The sequence below is a fragment of the Dasypus novemcinctus genome, chromosome 9, assembly GCF_030445035.2.
Source record: "Dasypus novemcinctus isolate mDasNov1 chromosome 9, mDasNov1.1.hap2, whole genome shotgun sequence".
Lineage (NCBI taxonomy): Eukaryota > Metazoa > Chordata > Mammalia > Cingulata > Dasypodidae > Dasypus > Dasypus novemcinctus.
In genome coordinates, this window is record NC_080681.1 from 33,778,378 (window position 1) to 33,800,887 (window position 22,510).

The 22,510-nt window shown below is 36.7% G+C and overlaps 1 protein-coding gene across 5 annotated transcripts in view; it reads right to left on the reverse strand.

Annotated features, from left to right (window-relative positions):
• RPAP2 (RNA polymerase II associated protein 2) overlaps positions 1 to 22,510 on the reverse strand; it is a 152,832-nt gene that overhangs the window by 77,727 nt on the left and 52,595 nt on the right. For 4 of the 5 annotated variants that reach the window (XR_009187140.2, XM_071217257.1, XM_004455576.5 and 1 more), the window contains one exon: positions 3,353 to 3,421. Coding sequence is in view for 3 of the 5 variants with exons in the window: in XM_071217257.1 (XP_071073358.1) it covers positions 3,353 to 3,421 (69 nt within the window). In the remaining 2 variants the exon portion in view is untranslated. Of the gene's footprint in view, positions 1 to 3,352; positions 3,422 to 22,510 lie in introns of those variants that run through there. The other variant, XR_009187141.2, reaches the window with a different exon arrangement.

Genomic DNA, 22,510 nt, shown 5'->3' on the forward strand with positions numbered 1-22,510 from the left:
AAACTTTCTTTACAGCTCCCACTCATTTTTGAGGCTTCACAGTTCTTCCAGCCTCTACCCATTACCCAATTCCAAAGCTATTTCCATATTTTTAGGCATATGTAATAACAGCACCCCACTCTCTGATAGCAAAAGCTCTTAGCTTCCTTGCTGCTAAACAAACGTCATACAATGGGTTGGCTTAACAACAGGAAATTACTGGCTCACAGTTTCAAAGGCTAGAAGGCTTACTTCCTCTCAGGGTTTGTTATCTTCTGGCTGGCTGGCAATCTTTGGGGTTCCTTGCTTTTTCTGTCACATGGCAATGCACATGATGATATCTTCTCCTTTCTCCTCTGTGTTCTGTTGACTCCTGGCTGTTCCCTGTGGCTTCTCTATCTTACATTCTGCTTATAAAGGATTCCAGTAATCTGGATTAAAGCCCAACCTGATTCAGATGGGCCACACATTAACTGAAGTAACATTTCCAAGAGCTCTTATTTACAGTGGGTCCACACCCACCAGTATGAGGACCAAGACCAAGAACAGGTCCAAATTTGGGCATGCAATTCAATACACCGCAATCCCCATCTCACATAGTAATATTTACTAGAAATGGGTGATGTATAAGGACAAGGTTAGGGATAAAGGGACTTTCAGTTGAACCATATATTCCCTAAGGGGCAAAAATATAAAAAGCTCAAGGGGACTTTCAGAGATAAGGGAAAATAAATAAAATAATATATGTCCAGGAGAAAGAACTGTTAAAAGCTGATCACCAAAGAATAAAAAGTCGGTTAAGCAAAGATATAGAATGAAAAATACAGAATGGAAAGGATCAGGGATAACCTGCAAGGAGGGCTTATGGCAACAGAAAGAATCCTGTGAAAAAGATTTCACAGGCAAAATGCTAGGAAGCTAACTTGGTCTCTAAAGTGACCAAGAATTCTAAAAGAAACCAAAAGGGCCTTGCCTGGAAAAGAGTTTATTTGTCCAGGGATCAAAAGAAAGGCTTAAGTAATTACTACCAAGGACTAGAAGGAGAAGGAAGGGTAGACTTGGTAGGTTTAGGTAGGACCTAATGGAAGGGAAGGATTCAAGGCGAATATTAAAAACAACAAACAAGCAAGCAAAAAACCCAAATAGCCACTGGAGTGTTTACAGCTACAACTTCAAGACTGATAGCATAATGTGAAACATGCAATATACCTAAGATGTGCACAGGTTTGTTTCTTGAATTCAATTAAGGTACTATTTTTGTAGGTTACTGACCCTAGAAATAAGGGTTCCCTATATTAAAACCAAAGTTAAGGAAGTCAAAAATGCATAGGACTAGCAAAGCTTTCACTATTTTGTGCCACATGGATGCCTCTATTAAAATAAAACACTAGAGATTTACTTCAGTATGGAATAATCAACTATGATATTTTAACAGCAGCCTTTATTATTTCATTTTCCATACTATTTTTATTTGTTCCTTGCTGAATGTTTTGGAGATGTGGCAATAGTTGGTATAAGAACAGTAGCGCCTAACATGCCCTCAGCACAGCTTCTCATGAAGATAATACTTTTAGTCATTGGCTTAGAAAGCAGGATTCTAAGATTACTGCTGGGCCTAACCTCTGACTTGTCAACCAAAAAAGTTACTTCCCCTTTGGTATAATGAATTGCAGAAGTTCAGTTAAACAGTTGTCTATGAAGGTTTATTAGCAGGCATAAGATATGGTGGGTGAGCAGAGATACTGATTTTTTTTTTTGTCAGTGACCAAAATATTTACAAATTTCATAAAATGAAAAGTTCTAAAAAAATTAATAAGATGTTTCACAAATTACCAATTCAACTGAAACACTGAATAGTAGAGATGGCAAAAAAATTTGTTCTTATGGTTGATAAAAAATTTGTATCAGGACATTCAAGTAAAGTTATTTTCTGTGTTCTGATTTAATGAATCATGAGTTCTATCTGGTTGGGTGACAGAGATGCTGGCTCACTGAAAGCCTACTCTAATGTCTACCAGCATAGCAGACCTTGGGATAGTGAAGCCAGAATAACACGTCAGACTGAAGTAATATTAAAGAACAGGAAAGTAGGGCTGGAGGTGCTAGGAGATTGGCTCATAATACTTCTTGACCTGTGAGTGTCTGATAAGTATTCAATGTCCTATAGGCTTCAATGACCCAACAAGCCCCAAGAAGCAGCAATAATGCAGTAATAAATGGCCCTCAAAAGAAAAGTTTTGCAATTCAAGCTGAAAAACACTACACTTACTAGACGGTTTTAACACTCTTGAAAGATAGCATTAGAGCCACTGTTAATTTCTTAAAAGGGTTGAAAGGGAAAGTCTAAGGTCATGTATATTACTAAAAGGAAGCCAGACACACTGTAAGGTTGCACTATTATGAACTAAATATATTATGTAAACTAATGAAGTTAATAATTAGAATATAAGGTCACCAGAAAATAGAATGAGGGTACAAAATGGAAAGCTGATGACTGTGCAGAATTGGTAAAAAAGTTGTTTATAAATCTTTGGAAATAGAAATGGTAAAAGCACATCATAGAATTTGTAACTAGCAGAGCTATTATATGGGTATGACAGTGCTTGAAAGGAAAACCTAAGGTCATGTGTATTATTAGAAGGAACGCTAAAAATGTAACATGGGACTGTATAACATAGTGAAACCGCATGTAAAACTCGAATATGGGTGATATTGTATATATAAGACTAGTTTTACAAAATATAAATAACAGAGAGAAGGAAAAAGAACAGCAGCTATGTACAGCAGGGGAAACAGATTGAGAGGCAATGAGTTTTGTTTTGATTTTGTTTTCTGGTATTATTATTACTGGAATAATGAAAATGCTCTAAAAATGACTGAAGTGATGAATGCACAACTATGTGATTATACCAGATACCACTGACTGTACACTTTGGATGGATTTATCCTTAATTAATATGTGATTATACCAGATACCACTGACTGTACACTTTGGATGGATTTATCCTTAATTAATATGTATCAATAAAATTGATTTGTTAAAAAAATATATTAAAGGACTATTCTGTGTACATTATGATTAGCAACATGGGAATGTTCTTCTTATTCAAAAGATAACAAATAGTATTTGCAAAGAACAAGGTCATCAGAAGAAAAGATGGTAAAAAATATAAAGAGAATGATTATCAAAAATATGGCATATCACTTTACATTAAAGCTGTTCTCATCATACAGCAACATAAAGTAAGGCATGAAAGAGAGGAATAACATTTTCCAAGGCAGTTTACAAAATCAGTGACTAATTTTGCTTTTCCCTAATAAAAATTCTTCATTTTTAAATTATTTAGAGTTAAAAATCTGAAAGAGTACTTACAAGGACAGCAACACCATAGCAATTAAAGTCCACTCTGCAGGTTTGTGTGTAATATTTCTATTTGTTAATCTGTAAAACAGTAAGGTAAAATTTACCAAAGGATTTTTATATTTATATAAATAAACTTACTTTTAGATGAAATCAGATTTGTGATATCATGCATCAAAGAAGCACTATTTTTCATGCTTACTATTTTTGACAGGAAAGACTCAATAGTATAATAGTATATTAATAATGTGGTTTGATTGCTAGTATCTGACAATGATCATCTCAAAATGAACTGTTCCAGCCTTATTACATTACTATTATTTACATTAATATTATTATACAGGATGGGAATATAGGAACTCTATGGGAAAGTTAAATGCAAGGTTTATTAAAATACATATTATATATAAACTCCTCATAATCATATCCTTTACTTTTCCCCTCCAAAATTTTATTAAAGCTAACAAGGCAAAAAAATCTGTGATTTTAATTTTATTCCATCGTTTGCACCTTTCCACCTTGTGCTAGTTTGGCAGCAGGGATTTCATAATCTATAACTTAGAGAAAGGAGAATTAACTTACTAAATGGTAAGAATAGGTATTTATTCAAGAAAACTTAGTTTAAAACAACTGAAAGTAAATTCTATAGTTTGCAATCACCTCAGTTTCTCAGGAAGCATTTACAAAGATCGCTCTAAACAAATGATATAAATCAGTAAGAAAAAGCCAACCAATAGCTAAATGAGCATGGAATTTACAGAGGAATTTAAGGGCAGGCAATTATCAGAGGAGGAAAGTCGAATGGTCAATAAACATCTGAATGGAGTTCAATTCCACTAGTAATCTTGGAAATAAGTATTTAAAGCAAAATTTTCATTCCATCAGACTGGCAAAAATGGAAGACTGACAATAGCAAGGGTTGGTGCAAACACTAACAAATAGTACATTTTACACACTGTCAATGTGTAAATCTAATAAAGCTGAAAATGCATATGAATATCTCAGCATATCCATCAGAAGTTATATCCACTTTTGGATATAACACGTGAAAAAACTGTTATACATAAAGAGATGTGTATGAGGAAGTTAATTTAACACTACTTGTAACAGGGAGAAAAAACAATAAATTGTGGCATATTCAAAGGAGAACACTAAACTGTTCAAATTGATGAACTAGACTTAAATATTTTACTCATAATAACTTTGAACAAAAGGAAATAAATATGGTTCGCCATTACTTATAAAAATCAAGAACAGACAATACTAAGTATTGTTTATGAACATATACGTAGTAAAAGCATAAAAACAAGAATTGGAAGGATACACATCAAATTCACAATATCATTTGCTTCTGGGGAGGAAAGAAGAAAATGGATTGGGAAAGGGAACAAGGGGACTTCACATTTTATCGTGTTTCCACTGGCTATTCCCTCTACCTGAAATAATGCTCCTCCAGATATCTGTGGGGCCAACTTTCTCACCTTCTTCAGGTCTTTGCTCAAATGTCACCATTTGCAATAGTGCCTATGAGGACCACCTGATTAAAAGTACAACCTGCCTCCCACCCCCCACCCAAATATTCCTGGTCCCTTAAGCCTGCTATAAACATATTTCTTTTTTTCCACAGCACTTATAACTTTTTTAACATACAATTATTGTTTGTTTTACCCTGCCTGAGGGCAGGAATCTTTGTGTTCTTCACTGATTTATCCCAAGTAACCAGGACATGTACGTGAAGCCAGTAGACATTTGCAGCAGTTTCCTGACCCCAGAAAATCCTGTCCTTAAAGCCAATTCATTCCTGTACTATAAACCTATTGTAGATGGGATCTCTAGATTAGATTCAGTTAACGGATATTCCTTTTGATTAGATCTCTTCAGTAGAGTAAGACCCAAGGACTCTCTTACTAGAGTCCTTTAAATATGGAGGAATAAAAAGCCAAGGACACAGAAAGAAGGCTGCAAAGAAAGAGAAGCCTCTAGAAATTAATGATCCTAGGAAAGAGAAAAGCTGCAGACTGAGCAGCCCAAAGTTGAAAGCAAAGAGGATCACAGGAAAGGGGAGAAATGAGGAACTATGCCACGTGCCCAATCGCCGACAGGTGCAGCTTGGAGACAAAGCATCTCCAAATGATGCCTTGATTTGGACACTTTCATGCCTTAGAACTGTAAGCTTTTAACCTAATAAATTCCCATTGTAGAAGCCAACTCATTTTTGGTATACTGCATTTAGCAAACTAAAACAGCATCCAGTTAACATTTGTGAGAATCAACCTATAATTATTTCTTTTATTTAAAAATAAATATGAGGGACCAGCCACAATAGGATAGGAGGGGCCTGGTGTCTCCACAGCCTCTCTGGTCAACAGTGGGTACTTTCAGCCAACAGGGACTGAACTGTTGGATGCCTGTGGATTCAACCCCATGCCTTAAGAGGATAGAAGGGGGTTGGTGTTTCCTTAACCTCTCCAGGAACAGCAGATATTCTCAGCTTAAAGGGATTGAACTGTTGAGCACCCATAGAACCACCCCTACCACCCAATACAACAGGAGGGGATTGATACTTCCTCAGCCTCTCTGGGCAATGGTGGGTACTTTCAGCCTACAGGACTGAACTGTTGAGCATTTGTGGTTCTGTTCCCACCCCCTAAAGGGCAGAAGGGACAGTACTCCCTGAGCCTCTCAGGGCAAATGCAGGCATATTTGGCCCACAGAGATTAGACTGTTGTGCACTCCAGAGGGTCTGTTCCCACTCCCGGCAGGGAGAGGATCTGGTGATACATGAGTTTACCTGAGCAACTGTGGTCATTTTGGACCCACACAGCATAGATTGCTGACCAAAATTATAGCTCCATCCCTGCCTAAGGTAGAGGAGGAAGGGGTGTGAAGCTTCATCAAGGTCTCTGAGTGACTACAGACAGTCTTGTGCCCAACTGGGATTTATTATACATGGCTACAGCTCTGTCCCTACCCTGGAAAAGGAGAAAAGTGGGAGAAGCTTCATCAGTTCCTGGGGCAATGTGGGCAGCTTAAGCCTCCATAGCTTACAGGACCAACTACATCCTTGGCTCCTCCTATATAACCAGCAAGGGAGAAAAGGTAAGAAATCCCTAAACTAAAGGGAGAACTGCACCCAGAATAAATACATCTAGCAAGCCAGATGAGGAAACACCAAGAAAAAATTACAATCCATACCAAGAAACAGGAAGAGATGGCCCAATTAGAGGAACAAGATAAGCCTGCAAACGACATAAAGGAGTTGAGACAACTAATCTTAAATGTCAAACAAATCTCATTAATAAATTCAATGAGATGGCTAAAGAGATTAAGGATATTGAGAAGACACTGGATGAACACAAAGAAGAATTTGAAAGCATACATAGAAATATAGCAGACCCTATGGGAATGAAAGGTGCAATAAATGAAATTAAAAATACACTGGAGGCATATAACACCAGATTTGAGGAAGCAGAAGAAAGAATCGGTGAGCTCAAAGACATGGCCTCCAAAAGTGAACAAACAAAGAACAGATGAAGGAAAGAATGGAAAAACTTGAACAGGATATCAGGGAACTAAATGACAGCAAGAGATGTGCAAACATACATGTCATGGGTGTCCCAGACGGATAAGAGAAGGAAAAAGGGGCAGAAAGAATATCTGAAGAAATAATGGTGGAACATTTCCAAACCCTATTGAAGGATATAGATATCCATGTCCAAGAAGCACAATGTACTGCCATCCGAATAAATCCAAATAGACCAAGTCTGAGACACATACTAATCAGAAGGTCAAATGCCAGAGACAAAGAGAGAATTCTGAGAGCAGCAAGAGAGAAGCAATGTATAACATATAAGGGATACCAAATATGATTAAGTGCCAATTTCTCATCAGAAACCAAGGAGGCAAGAAGGCAGTGTTATGATATATTTAAGATACTGCAGGAGGAAAACTGCCAGCCAAGGATTTTATACCCAGCAAGATTATCTTTTAAAAATGAGGGTGAGATTAGAATATTTATAGATAAACAGAAACTGAGAGCGTTTATAACAAAAAGACCAGCTTTGCAGGAAATACTAAAGGGAGTGTTACAGCCTGAAAAGACAGGAGAGAGAGGCCTTGAAGAGAGTCTAGAAATGACAACTGTATCAGTAACTGTAACTAAAAGTGTCAAATATAAAATGGACAAAACTCAAAGATGAAAATGGATGAAATAAGAACTGCCTTTACAGTAATAAGATTGCATGTTAATGGATTAAACTCCCCAATCAAAAGACACAGACTGGCAAAATGGATAAGAAAATATAAGCCATCTATATGTTGTTTGCAAGAGACTCACCTTAGACCCAAGGATACCAATAAATTGAAAGTGAAAGGTTGGAAAAAGATATTCCACACATGTGGTAACTGAAAAAAAGTTGGGGTAGCTATACTTATAGCAGATGATACAAACTTCAAAAGCAAAAAACTGTTATTAGAGACAAAGAAGGGCATTACACATTAATAAAAGGGATGATTCAGCAGGAAGAAATAATAATCATAAATATATATGCACCTAACTAGGATGCCCCAAGATACATGAGGCAAACACTGGCAAACTGAAGGGAGAAATAGACATTTCTACAATAATAGTTGGAGACTTCAATACACCACTCTCAGCATCGGATAGAACAACTGGGCAGAAGATTAATAAAGAAACAGAGAGCTTGAATAATATGATAAATGGACTAAACCTAATAGACATATACAGAACACTGTACCCCAAACACAGCAGGATATACATTCTTTTCTTCAAGTGCTCATGGATCTTTCTCAAGGACAGACCATATGTTGGGACACAAAGCAGATCTCAATTAATTCAACAAAATTGAAATTATACAAAGCACTTTCTCTGATTATAATGGAGTAAAGCTGGAAATCAACAAGCGGCAAATAAAGGGAAAATTCATATATATATGGAGATTACACAACATACTCTTAAATAATCATTTGGTCAAAGAAGAAATTTCAAGAGAAATCCATGAATATCTCAAGACGAATGACAATGAGAATACAACATATCAGAACCTATGGGATGCTGCAAAGGTAGTGTTGAGAAAATTTATAGCCCTCAATGCTTACATTAAAAAAGAAGAACAAACTAAAATCAATTACCAAATTACACAGCTGGAAGAGCTAGAAAAAGAATAGCAAGCTAATCCTAAAGCAAGCAGAAGGAATGAAATAACAAAGATCAGAGCAGAAATAAATGAAATTGAAAACAAAAAAACAATAGAGAAAATTAACAAAACCAAAAGTTGGATCTTTGGGAAAGATTAACAAAATCCACAAACCTTTAGCTAGACTAAGAAAAAAAAGAGAGAAGATGCAAATAAACAAAATAAAAAATGAAGAAGGGAACCTTATTACTGACCCCACAGAAATAAGGGAGATCATAAGAGGATGCTATGAACAACTTTATGCTAAAAAACTAGACAATGTAGATGAAACGGAAAAATTCCTATACCATCCCATACTGACACTAGAAAAAATAGAAGGCCTCAACAAACCAATCACAAGTAAAGAGATCGAAACAGACATCAAACAGCTCCCAAAAATGAAAAGCCCAGGACCAGACAGTTTCACAGGTGAGTTCTACCGAGCATTCAAAGATTTAATACCAATCTTACTCAAGCTCTTCCAAAAAATTCAAAAAGAAGGAATGCTACCAAACACATTCTATGAAGCCAATATCACTCTAATACCAAAGCCAGATAAAGATATTACATAAAAAGAAAATTAAAGACCCATTTCTCTAATGAATACAGATGCAAAAATCCTCAATAAAACTGCTAATTGAATCCAACAACACTTTAAAAGAATTATCCATCATGATCAAGTGGGTTTTATACAGGCATGCAAGGCCTGTATTGATTGAAAATCAATCAGTATAATACACCACATTAATAAATCCAAGAAGAAAAATCACATGATCTTATCAATTGATGCAGAAAAGGCATTTGACAAAATACAGCATCCTTTCTTGATAAAAATACTACAAAAGATAGGAACTGAAGAAAATTTTCTCAACACAATAAAGGCCATATATGAAAAATCCACAGCTAACATTGTACCCAATGGTGAAAAACTAAAAGCTTTCCCTTTGAGATCAGGGACAAGACAAGGATGCCCACTGTCACCGCTGTTGTTCAACACAGTGCTAGAGGTTCTAGCTAGAGCAATCAGGCAAGAAAAAGAAATAAAAGGCATCCAAATTGGAAAGGAAGAATTAAAACTTTCACTCTTCACAGATGACATGATTGTATATCTAGGAAATCCCAAAAAATTTACAACAAAGTTGCTAGAGCTAATAAATGATTTTAGTAGTGTGTCAGGATACAAGATCAATATACAAAAATCAGTGGTGATTCTATACATTAATAATGCACAATCTGAGGAGGAAGTCAGGAAAAAAATTCCATTTACAATAGCAACTAAAAGAATCAAATATTTAGGAATAAACTTAACCAAGGATGCAAAGCACTTATATTCAGAAAGCTATAATGCATTGCTAAAAGAAATCAAAAAAGATCTAAATAATTGGAAGAACATTCCATGCTCATGGATTGGAAGACCAAATATCATTAAGATGTCAAGTCTACCCAAACTGATATACAGATTCAATGCAATCCCAATAAAAATTCCACCAGCATTTTTTAAGCCTATGGAAAACATAATTACAAAATTTATCTCGAAAGGTAAGAGGGCCCGATAGCTGGAAACATCCTAAAAAGGAAAAGTGAAGTTGGAAGACTCTCACTTCCATCTTTAAATCATATTACCTAGCTACAGTGGTAAAAACAGCATGGTATTGGCATAAAGACAGACACATAGACCAATGGAACCAAACTAATGGTTCAGAAACAGACCCTCACATCTACAGTGAAGTGATTTTTGACAAGCCTGTCAAGCCCTCCCAGTTGGGGCAAAACAGTTTATTCAACAAATGGTGTTGGGAGAACTGGGTATCCACAGCAAAAAGAAAGAAAGACCTCTACCTCACATTATACAAAAATTAATTCAAAATGGATCAAAGACCTAAATATAAAAGAAAGTATATTTTGCAGAAAAGGCATTTGCTCCTAGAAGAAAATGTAGGGAAACATCTTCAAGACCTGGTGGTAGGTGATGGATTCTTAAACCTCACACCAAAAGCACAAGCAACAAAAGAAAACATGGATAAATGGGACCTCCTTAAACTTAAACATTTCTGTGATTCAAAGGACTTCATCAGGAAGGTGAAAAGGCAGCCTAGTTGATGGTAGAAAATATTTGGAAACCACTTATCCGATAAAGGTTTGATTTCCAATCTATATAAAGAGATCATACAACTCAACAATAAAAGAGCAAGCAAATCCAAATAAAAAATGGGCAAAAGATTTAAATAGACATTTCTTAAAAGAGGAAATACAAATGGCCAAAAAGCATATGAAAAAATGTTCCATATCACTAGCTTTTAGGGAAATGCAAATTAAAACCACAATGAGATATCATCTAACACCACATAGAATAGCCATTATTTAAAAAACAGACAATTATAAGTGCTGGAGAGGATGTGGAGAAACTCCTTCAATGTTGGTGGGAGTGTAAAATGGTGCAGCCTCTGTGGAAGACAGTTTGGAGGTTCCTCAGGAAGCTAAACATAGAACTGCCCTATGATCCAGCAATTCCTCTACTAGGAAAATATCCAGAAGAACTAAAAACTATGACATGAACAGACAACTGCACACCGATGTTCATAGCAGCGTTGTTCACAATTGCCAAAAGATGGAAACAACCCAAGTGTCCATCCACCAATGAATGGATAAACAAAATGCATTGCAGCGTTGTTCACAATTGCCAAAGATGGAAACAACCCAAGTGTCCATCCACCAATGAATGGATAAAAAAATGTGGTATATACGTACGATGGAATACTATGCTGCAATAAGAAATTAAATTGGGACATATGTGATAACATTATACTAAGCAAAGTTAAGCCAGACACAAAAGGACAACTATTGCATGGTCTCATTAATATGAGCTGAATACAAATAATAAACACATGGAATTAAAACCTAGATTTTGGTTATAAGGAAATAAAAGGAGGGTTGAGAAGAACTGTGGATGCTTAATGTACACAGAAGTTTTAATTAACTTGACTGTAAAAGTGTGGAGATGGATAGATTTATAGTAACACATTATAGTGAGGAACAACTGGTTTATATATGGGATTGTGACTGAAAAAGACAGTCTGGGGAAGTAAATGTCAATAGAAAGAAAGATAAAGAATAATCTAGGGACTGAATAACACAGTGAACCCAGAGGCGGTTGAGAACTGTGGTTAAGGGTACAAAGGCAAGAGAGTCCTTCTGTGAGCTACAGCAGATGTACATCACTATTGCAGGGTAATGGGAATATGGAGAAACACGGGAAAACTACAATTAGTGTGACCTATAAACTGTGGTTAATAGCAATACTAGGAAATGGCTGTGGCTCAATCAGATGGGCTCCTGTCTACCATATGGGAGGCCCTTGGTTCACATCCCAGGGCCTCCTTGTGAACATAGGCTGGCCCACGTGCCATGGAGAGCTGATGCAGCAAGATGACGCGACAAAGGAAGACAAGCAGACACAGAAAAAACGTGCATCAAGTGAACACAGAGAACGGACAGCAAAAAAAAAAAAAAAAAAAAAAAAAAAAAAAAAGCCACCAGGGGGAATAAATAAATCTTTAAAAAAAAAATAGCAATACTATAATATTCTTGCATCAATGCCAAGTTGTACTGTGTTGATAATGGAGGTGTATGGAAAAATTGTGCTAAATGTATGCTATGGATCATAATTGGTGGTAATAGCCTAATGATATTATCTCATAATCTGTAACAAATGTGCCACCAAGGTGTGGAGTTGTATGGGAAATCTACACATCTGTATGACTGTTTTGCAAGTTCACAATATCTGTAACAAAAATATATTAAAAAAAAAAAATAGTATGGGCTGGGGAAAAATACACCAAATGTAAGATAAGGACTATAGTTGGTAGTAATATTTTGACCATGCTGTTGCATAGTTTATAACAAATGTTTCACACCAATGCAAAGAGATGGTGAAGCAGTGATGTATGAGACCCCTGTGTGAGGTTATATATGTTTATTTTGTAAGTTTGCAATCTTTACTATACACTTATTATTTATGTGTGTTCATGTATGAATGATATAGTTCAGTAAAAATAAAAAATAAAAAATGAATTAAAAAAATAAATATGGGGGAACAGATGTGGCTCAAGCAGTTGAGCACCTGCTTTCCACATGGGTTTGGTTCCTGGTGCCACCTAAAGAACAAACAAAAAATGAGCAAAAAACGAGCAGAAAATAAGCATGAACAACTGGCAAAAACAATGATCAAATAGATGAAGGAGTTACAGGGGGGATAAATATAAAACAAATATTAGAAAGATCAACATCTATTAATTCTGAGTAAAAAACATGTGTATCTTTGTTACATTAATCTGAGTTTTTCCCATACTTTAAAATGTTTTACAAAATTAAGTCTACATGATGTAAAAGGAGGTATAGTATAGTGGGTAAAGATTCAGCAAGATATGGATTCAATACCCAAATATGTCACTTTCTAGGACTTAACTTGGATAAGTTACTTAATGGCTCTGTTTTTAATTTAATAAAACAGAAAAATACTATCTCAATGGTTCTTGTGAGAATTAAGGTACAAAAGATTTCCATATTGTCAAATCTGACATTTCTCAATTTTCATTTTAATCGGTAAGCAGCATTTGACACAGTTGGAACACACGCTGGTTTCCACTTGCCTGTTCCCCTGTCTCACTGGCACTCCTCAATATCCTTTGCTGGTTCCTCGTCATCCTCCTCTTCTTAGACCTTTTAATATTGGAGTGCCCTAGGACTCTGCCTTGGGTCTTTTCTCTTGTCTATATACACTCAGTCCCTTGGTGGTGTTATCTAATCTCAATAGTTATAAATATTAGAAAACTATGTGCTGACAACTCTCAAATTTTTATCTCCATCCTGGCGCTTCCAGACTTCCATATCTAGTTGTCTTTTTGACCTCTCCATTTGAATGTCTAATAGATATCTCAAAACTTAGTACAAAAAAACAGAAACACAAAAACTATAGCACAATCTCAAGGCAAAACTTTCAAACAGGCTATTAAATAAATTGTTTTAATTAGGGCATTAAAAGATACATTATGGGGCAGCGGATGTGGTGCAACTGATTGGGCTCCCATCTACCATGGGAGGCCCCAGGTTTGCTTACCAGGGTCTGCTTGTGAAGGCAAGCAGGCCCGCACCCGCAGGGAGCTGGTGCAGCAAGGTGATGCAACAAAGGGAGACAAGCAGATACAGAAGAATGTGCAGCAAATGGGCACAGAGAGTAGACAGCAAGCAAGTGGCAAGGGGGGGGGGGGGGAGGAATAAATAAAATAAATCTTTAAAAAAAAAGAATACATTATGATAGAGTAGCACTTATCAGGGAATGCAAAGACAGTTATGCAATAGGGATAGTAATAGACTAAAGAAGAAAACCCATATGATTAGCTCAACTGATGCCAAAAATCCATTTAATAAACTTAAATATCTATTTGGGATACAATCCTTAGCTAGCTAGAAATAGATGGTAACATCCTTGATTTGCTAACAGGTATGCAGAAACAGACTAACACAAGGAGCCTTTTATAATAAATAAGAAAAAGGAATCTCCCTTTAAAAAGGCAATCAGTTTTAATTCTAAGGAAACTATAAAGCAAATCTTTTGGACAAAAAAGTATTTTTTAAATTTGGATACTAGCTGCTATAAAATGTTTTAGTCTAGTTAAATTTATAATCTACTAAACAAAACAAAGAATTCTGGGGAGCTGATAATTGGGTGGAGGTAAAGGTCTCAACTGAGATTAAATACTTTTTAGGTTCCATTTTCTATCATATGTAACAAATTTTGCTTATGTCTTCCTTTTATTTAATGTAAAAAGAACCCCTGTCAAATCATTTTATCATAACAGTTTCTGCCTTTACTCGTCTGGAATGTAAGCCTTTATATCTTTATGGCCATCAAAGTTGTGAGGCATGTTTTGAATAATTACAGATAAATAGGAGATAATGGTACTTCATTAATTGTACTTATTAGCAATCCATTTCAAATGCTTACAGAACTTAAAATGAGGTTTTTAACTTAAAAATTTTTTTTTCCTAGCTGTGATGGTCACTTTTATGTGTCAACTTTGCTAGGACATAGTCCAGTTATTCAAACATTAATACTGGTGTTACTGTGAAGGTACTTTTGTAGCTGTGACTAAAGTCTATAATCAGTTGACTTTAAGTAAGTGAGAGTACCCCAGACAATCTGGGTGAGCCCAGTCAAGTGAAGAAAGGTCTTAAGAGCTGAATGGAGGCTTCCCTGAGGAAGAGGAAATTCCACGTGTGGATAGCAGAAACAGCTTTAGCTTGTGTCCTAGAGGTCCCACCTGCCCTTCCTGATGGCCTGCACTATGGATTTTGGACTTAACTTGCCAGTCCCCACTGTAAGCCAATTCCTTGAAATAAATTATTATATTTTGGAAAACAACAATAACAAAATACACACACACATACAAAACAACAAAATAAACTTGATATAGCCAAAACTGAACCCCTCATCTTCCCTTCAAAAACCTGTTCCTTCTGAGACATCTCCACCCAGTAAATGACTATTCTACCCTTCCGGAATCCAGTTGCTCAGGCCAAAAATCTTGTGGTTAACCTGACTCTTTTCACACCACATGGCCAATCAGTCATCAAATTCTGATGGTTCTACCTTCAAAATACATCTAGAATCTCATTCTTCTTATTACCCCCACTGCTTTCATGGACTAGTTAGTGTATATATAATATTGTTTCATCTACTGTAACAAAAGTACCACACTAATGCAAAGTGTTAAAAATAGGAAAAATTATGTGTGTGAGAGTGGGTATATGGGAACTCTGTACTTTCTGCATTATTTTTCTATAAAACTACACCTTCTCTTAAAAACAAAACAATAAAAACCTCAAAAAACTGAAGAATTACCATGCCTACAAGGCCTGCATAATCTGTACTATACCCACCCCAGCCTCATACTTCTCTGACCATATCTTTCTACTCTTGCCTTTGTTCATTTCTCCAGTTTCACCACCATCGTTTAGATTCAGTGAATTTACTAGGCCTGCTTCTGCTTCAGAGCCTTTGCTCTGTTCCCTTTACCTGAAATACTTCCAAAAATAGCAACATGGCTTGCTCCCTCACCTATTATTAGGTCTTTACACAAATGGCCTCTTTTCAATGAGATATTCCTTGACCAATCTATTTTAAAATCATAACCTTTTTCTCCTCAATACCTTCCCTTCCTCTGCTTCTGGAGAGAAAAGGAAGAGAATGGGTTGGGAAAGGAGCAAAGGGCATATCATCACATAACACCACCACAAAGATAATGTTTTCAAAAAAATGTATACAACTCTTCTCTCAGAATGTAAATTTCATGAAGGAAGGGATTTGCATCTGTTTCGTTTACTGCTGTACCTGTAGCCACTAAAATAGAATCGAGCTCATAACCAAAAGAAGTAAGCATGCACCGGGAAGCGGACTTGGCCCAGTGGTTAGGGCGTTCGTCTACCACATGGGAGGTCTGCGGTTCAAACCCTAGGCCTCCTTGACCCGTGTGAAGCTGGCCCGTGCGCAGTGCTTATGCGCGCAAGGAATGCTGTGCCACGCAGGGGTGTCCCTGCATATGAGAGCCCCACATGCAAGGAGTGCACCCCGTAAGGAGTCACCCAGCATGAAAGAAAGTGCAGCCTGCCCAGGAATGGCACCGCACACACAGAGAGCTGACACAGCAAGATGATGCAACAAAAAGAAACACAGATTCCCATGCCGCTGACAACAACAGAAGCGGACAAAGAAGAACACGCAGCAAATAGACACAGAGAACAGACAACTGGGGAGGGAGGGGGGAAGGGGAGAGAAATATATAAAATAAATAAATAAATAAAAGAAGAACACGCAGCAAATGGGCACAGAGAACAGACAACTGGGGTGGGGTGGGGTGGGGTGGGGTGGGGCGGGGTGGGGCGGGGAGGGGCGGGGGAAGGGGAGAGAAATAAAAATAAATCTTAAAAAAAAAAGACACAGGGAAACCGACTTTGGCCCAGTGGTTAGGGCGTCAGTCTACCACATGGGAGGTCCACGGTTCAAGCCCCGGGCCTCCTTGACCCGTGTGGAGCTGGCCTAAGTGCAGTGCTGATGCGCGCAAGGAGTGCCGTGCCACACAGGGGTGTCCCCTGCGTAGGGGAGCCCCAGCGCAAGGAGTGCACCCATAGGGAGGGGCGCCCAGCGCGAAGGAGGGAGCAGCCTGCCGAGGAATGGCGCCGCCCACACTTCCCGTGCCGCTGACGACAACAGAAGCGGACAAAGAAACAAGACGCAGCAAAAAGACACAGAAAACAGACAACCGGGGGAGGGGAGGGGAATTAAATAAATAAAAATAAATAAATCTTAAAAAAAAAAAAAAAGACACAAACTATTAAAAAAAAAAGCATGCACTAAAATAATGCAAAAACAAATAAAACTTCCTTTTTACTGTACTTAATCTCCCAGAGTTAAAACACATTTAGATTTTATGAATTCATTTACTTATTAAGCAAAATAGGTATTGAGTGCCTGCTCTATACTACTGTTCCAGGCACTAGAGAAAGCACAAATAAAAAAGGTCTTTACTTACTTCTCTTCAATATACTTGTGGGAGAATAGCAGTTTACCTGCTCTCATATTTTTCCTTTTGCTGAGCCAAAACAATTTCCAGGACAGCTGCTAAACAAATATACTTACTGTCTGAGTGATAATTCAAAGTAAAAAATAGTAATATTTGATAGAAAACATTTAAAAAGAGTTTCAAATTATCCAAAATTCAATAAAGAGTTGAAAAAATACTTAGATTATCACATGAAACTTAGAAAAGACTTAGTGTCAAAATATAATTTGAATTCAAATAGATTTGGAAAAATATTTTGATTCAATACTGACAATGAATCATTACAATGCAGCTTCTGATAGAACCACTATGACAGATAAATCAACATAACATTCCAGATAAATGAGATGCAATTCAGTGGAAAGGACAGTTCTCTTCACCAGGGAAAGATTCTTCAAAGAGCTGAAAAGGCTGCTTTATATTTAGAGTCTAAAATAGGCTCTCAACTCCAGCTGCACATTAGAATCACCTGGGGAGCTCTTTAAACTACTAATGTCTAGGCCCAACACTAACCAAATGAAACTCAATCTCTAGGGTTGGAACAAAGCATCAATATTTATTAAAAGATCCCCAGGTAATTCTGATGCACAACTGGCTTGAGACTCACTGTTCTACAAGTTCCTAATATTGATTATCATTTCAAAGGGAACAATATTGTTCCTTATGTCAACTCTTTCCCACTGTCAATATTAACTGAAAACTCTCAACACTGTCATCAAGAAGCCTACAAGTAGCCACACATCTGCTGAAGCTCTCCTATCAGAATCTGAAGCCCTTGAACCAGTTACCTTCCCAGAGACCATCTGCACTCTAAGCAACTAATCCTTTTCTGAAAAGCAGCAAAGCCAATTGAAGCAATTTTTAATTGAAGCTATGGACTCTGACCGGCAGGTACTAAAAAGTAAAGGAGATTTTCAAAGATAATTTACTTGATTTAACATGGGGGTTTTTGGAAGTTTTACAACATTCTCTACCAAAACAGTGTTGTTGCTTTATTTCCCCCCAACTTTTTATTAAATTTGAAAAATATACAAAAGTAGTGAGAATAGTAAAAAAAAACTCCCATGTGCTCATTACACAACTTTGACAATTATTAACTCCTGGCCAATCCTGTTTCATCTATATAGCCCCCTAGTCACCACCACCCCTAACCTGGATATCATATCATTTCATCTAGGGTTTGCTTTTAACTGAAAGTAAAATATGCAGAAAACAGCCAGAAAGGAAGGACACTTACATAAATGTGACTGAAAGAATAGGAGGATAAAAATAATATTAAAAGGAAAAAGACATTTCAAAGTTTTCCTGTGTCTTCAGTCTCACAGGACAGAATAACACTGTGCCTCTGGTCTTGGCTAGCTTAGGTGTTACAAGGTTTGGTTTCAGAGGTAACAGAACTCTCTTAAAAGTGGTGTTCTTATTTGGGGGGTACAGAAAGTGGATAAATGATTTTTTCTCTCAACATCTTTAATACTAATGACTTCAGAGGCAACTAATTAGGTTCACTGGATCTTTACAGTTGTCCTTAGAAATTTCCATAGTCACAAGCTCAGTTTTTAGTCTGGTGAGACTATTGGATCTCGATAAGCTATATGTTTCTAAGTACATTGAATACCAGATGCTCCTTTGGTATATATGTGAGGAAACTAGACAAATGTTTAGACTACTGTGTCTGAAAGGCTTCCATTTCAGAGACTAGGAGAAACAATGCAATTCAAATTACATAAGTACTCACCCTTCATATTTCAGCTTTAATGACATTTCCCAGGGAGGTTGTTCCTGATGATACCAATGCCTTCCCCTCCTGACAAGGCTAATTCCCTGTGATAAGCTTCCATAACTCCCTGTACTATTGTAACTATTTAATATCTGTCTTCCACACTAGATGATTGGATGCTTAAGGTAGAGATTATATTCTAGTGCCTGTGCAAGGTCTGGCACATAGCAGGAATTCTATAAACACTGGCTGAATAAAGGAGTAAACTCATTCCTCTATGGAAAAACTGTTATAAGAAAAGTATGTAAGTGTAAAAGAAAGGCAATGTGGTACAGGGTAGGGGAAGATGGAGGCAAAACACTGGCCTGAGAATTAGTAGCACTAGCTACTAACAGCTTGGTCAAATCACAGTCTCGTTTCACCTAATGAAACGTGTGGGATACAGTCCCATGTCTTTTCATTTTTAGCTTAATTTAAAGTAGTAAAAAGTTACCTTATTCTTCCCTCTTTTTAAAAAGATTTCCTCAAGGCCAAATTGATGTTTTACTGACAGAAAAGTTATCTTTAAAGGAGCTATACAATATCTAACCATTTTTTAAGATGGTAGAATAGCATGACAACCCTCAATGTAGCAGCAGTTACAAAAGATAAAACTAAGTTTCTCTTATAAGCTTCTTTAGATTTCTGGTTTGAAAGAAGTTTTGATTATCTAGTTTAGTAACCAAGTGACCAAATGGAAAGTCAAATACAGAGGATGCTATCTTCTGTATTAAAGCAAGGAACTTAAACCTTCTCTGAAATATGAGAAAATTATTGTAAAAACCTGAATCTATGCTGTCTTAATGATCAGTTAACTTTTTCATCTACCAAAAGGAGAGGCAACACCATGTGGTAGAAAAGCATGGCTCTGAGATTAGACAAGTTGGTGTCAAACCCAACTACTAGTTGTATGATTTGACAGAGGTTACTTAACCTCTCATGCCTCATCTGTAAAAGGAGGCTAATTAAATGGTATAATAGGGAAACGGACTTTGGCCCAGTGGTTAGGGCGTCCGTCTACCATATGGGAGGTCCGCGGTTCAAACCCCGGGCCTCCTTAACCCGTGTGGAGCCGGCCATGCGCAGCGCTGATGCGCGCAAGGAGTGCCGTGCCACGCAAGGGTGTCCCCCCCCTGTGGGGGAGCCCCACGCGCAAGGAGTGCGCCCGTGAGGAAAGCCGCCCAGCGTGAAAAGAAAGTGCAGCCTGCCCAGGAATGGCGCCGCCCACACTTCCCGTGCCGCTGACGACAACAGAAGCGGACAAAGAAACAAAATGCAGCAAATAGACACCGAGAACAGACAACCGGGGGAGGGGGGGAAATTAAATAAATAAATCTTTAAAAAAATAAATAAATAAATGGTATAATATATGTAAAGTGGCAAGCAGAGCCGGCACACAGTGAGTATTGCATTGAATATATGTATTGACATGGGCTATTACTACCAGAGCTGTTTCAAAAGACCAAAAGTAACTGACTAGACAGTGGTTTACAACCTGAAATACCTAAATTCTTAGGCCATATGAAAGTAGCAATGGGGCAATTCTCCAACTGCTTTTAAAAACATAATACAGATGACATAAGTATCCTTAAAACAAAAAAGAAAATTTATCTACAATAACACTATATGATCTAACTAAAGCATCAGGTTTCTTTGTTTTGACTGAAACTGTAACAGCTTGGTACAGTAACATCAGTTATCAAAGTACAGAATGGAAGTCTTCACTGGCAGTTATATTGGCAATAAGTTGACATTATTTTTCATTACTACTACTAATAAAGGAAAACCAATTAGTCACTATTTAATAGCAATAGTTTTATTTGTGGTCTCTGATGGAAAACTAAAAAGGTCCTTAAAAATAGAAGAAGAAAAAAACTGGAGAGAATCACTGTAATAAAACTTTTCCTTTTAATTTGCCCCCACTCAGTGAAACTTCTCGAAGTTACTGAATAATGAAGGGAGAGAGCAAGAGAACCAAGGGACTGGTGTAGACAGTGCAGTATTAGTCTCTTTATGTGTTTTGTATTGTGCCCTATAGCATTGGATTGTCAGCCTTGACAGCCTATTAAAGAGCAATGAAGAGCATAAAAGCATGGAAAACTTTAAAGAGAGCATTTTTAAAAAAAATCCTGCCTTCTGAAGGTCAAATGCCAATTAAATCAGAATCTTGGGTAGGAGAGTAGGACCGGAGCATCAATTTTTTTTTAAAGCTCCTCAGGTGATTACAAATCAGCCCCCCAAATTTGAGAACTGTTGCCTCTGAGCAAATCTACCTGATTAAGAGTGTCTGGTGTAGCCTGTTTTAATAAAAGACATCAGATTAAATCTATAGAAAAATAGACCTAGAAAACAGAGTCAAATAAAATTAGTCCATTAAAAAAAACTTCACTGAAAATTGCTAGGTTATCAAATCTAAATGAATTGGAGAATAATGAAGTACAAAATTCCTCTTCTGATATGTCTTCAGTGATTAGCAGTTTGCTAAGAATGACGACAAGTCACTGAACGGCAAGTCAATGAACATGAGGCAGCAGCTGGTCTTTAACTTTCCTCAGCTAAACTTTCTCTTAGGATGACATTAACTGCCTCAAAAATCCCGAACACATCCTAAATGTAAATGTTTCCAATATGCTGTACACCTACTGAAACTTCATCATCATTGTAGACAGTTGTTGAACACTTTCTTTTTTCTCTTTGGGTGTGTGGTTCTCTGGTAGGTAGACAGAGCAACTGAAAAATAAGTGTGCTTCTCTTAAAAAGTAAGTGTGTGTCTCTTCATTATCAACAGGATTGTAGAGAAGTTTAGCTTTGGTATTGGGCCCAAACCCTTTATTTAGCAATGCATTTAGTCAGCGTGGCATCACTGAACTTTTGTATGATCAATAATCTTGTGATTGCATAGGCTTCTATAATATCTAATTAGTGTAGCAAACTCTAATTTGAACAACCACATAATTCAGATTTACTGTTATTACCTGAACATTCAATTTCATACATAAACATTCTAGATGAAATGTACTGAAATTGTCCTTCTATTCATTTTTTCAGTCAGATGAAAAAAATACAGCAATAATTAATGATGCTTGTGAAACAATTTTATGCATAAAAAACAAAAACTAATAACTTTCAATTATATAGGAAAAGAGACTATTCAAAGATTAAAGACAGTACAGTAAGTGGATTACTTTCTCAAGAACATTGTAACTTGGAAACAAAAATGTTTATAAAAATTTAAATAATATGAGGCAAAAAAGATTAGATTTTATCAGAATTTAAATATTTGTAGACCTGTTTTATGTACTAACATTAATAACATTAAAAAATAATTTTTAAGAGCTGTATTTAAACTTTAACTTTTTACTCCCATTTAAGCCATAAATCTTCCTCAAAGAGGTCCTACTGGGAAATTCTTCACAACTTGAGATGATGAATTATAATTCATATGAAATTTTTCAATTTTAAAACATTGCATGAACCAGAACAAAGAATACTGGTGGGTGAAACAAAACTATAAAAGAAAAAAAAAACTATTACAAGAGATAAAGGAGGACAATATATTAATAAAGGGTCAATTCACCAAGGAAAAATAACAATCATGATA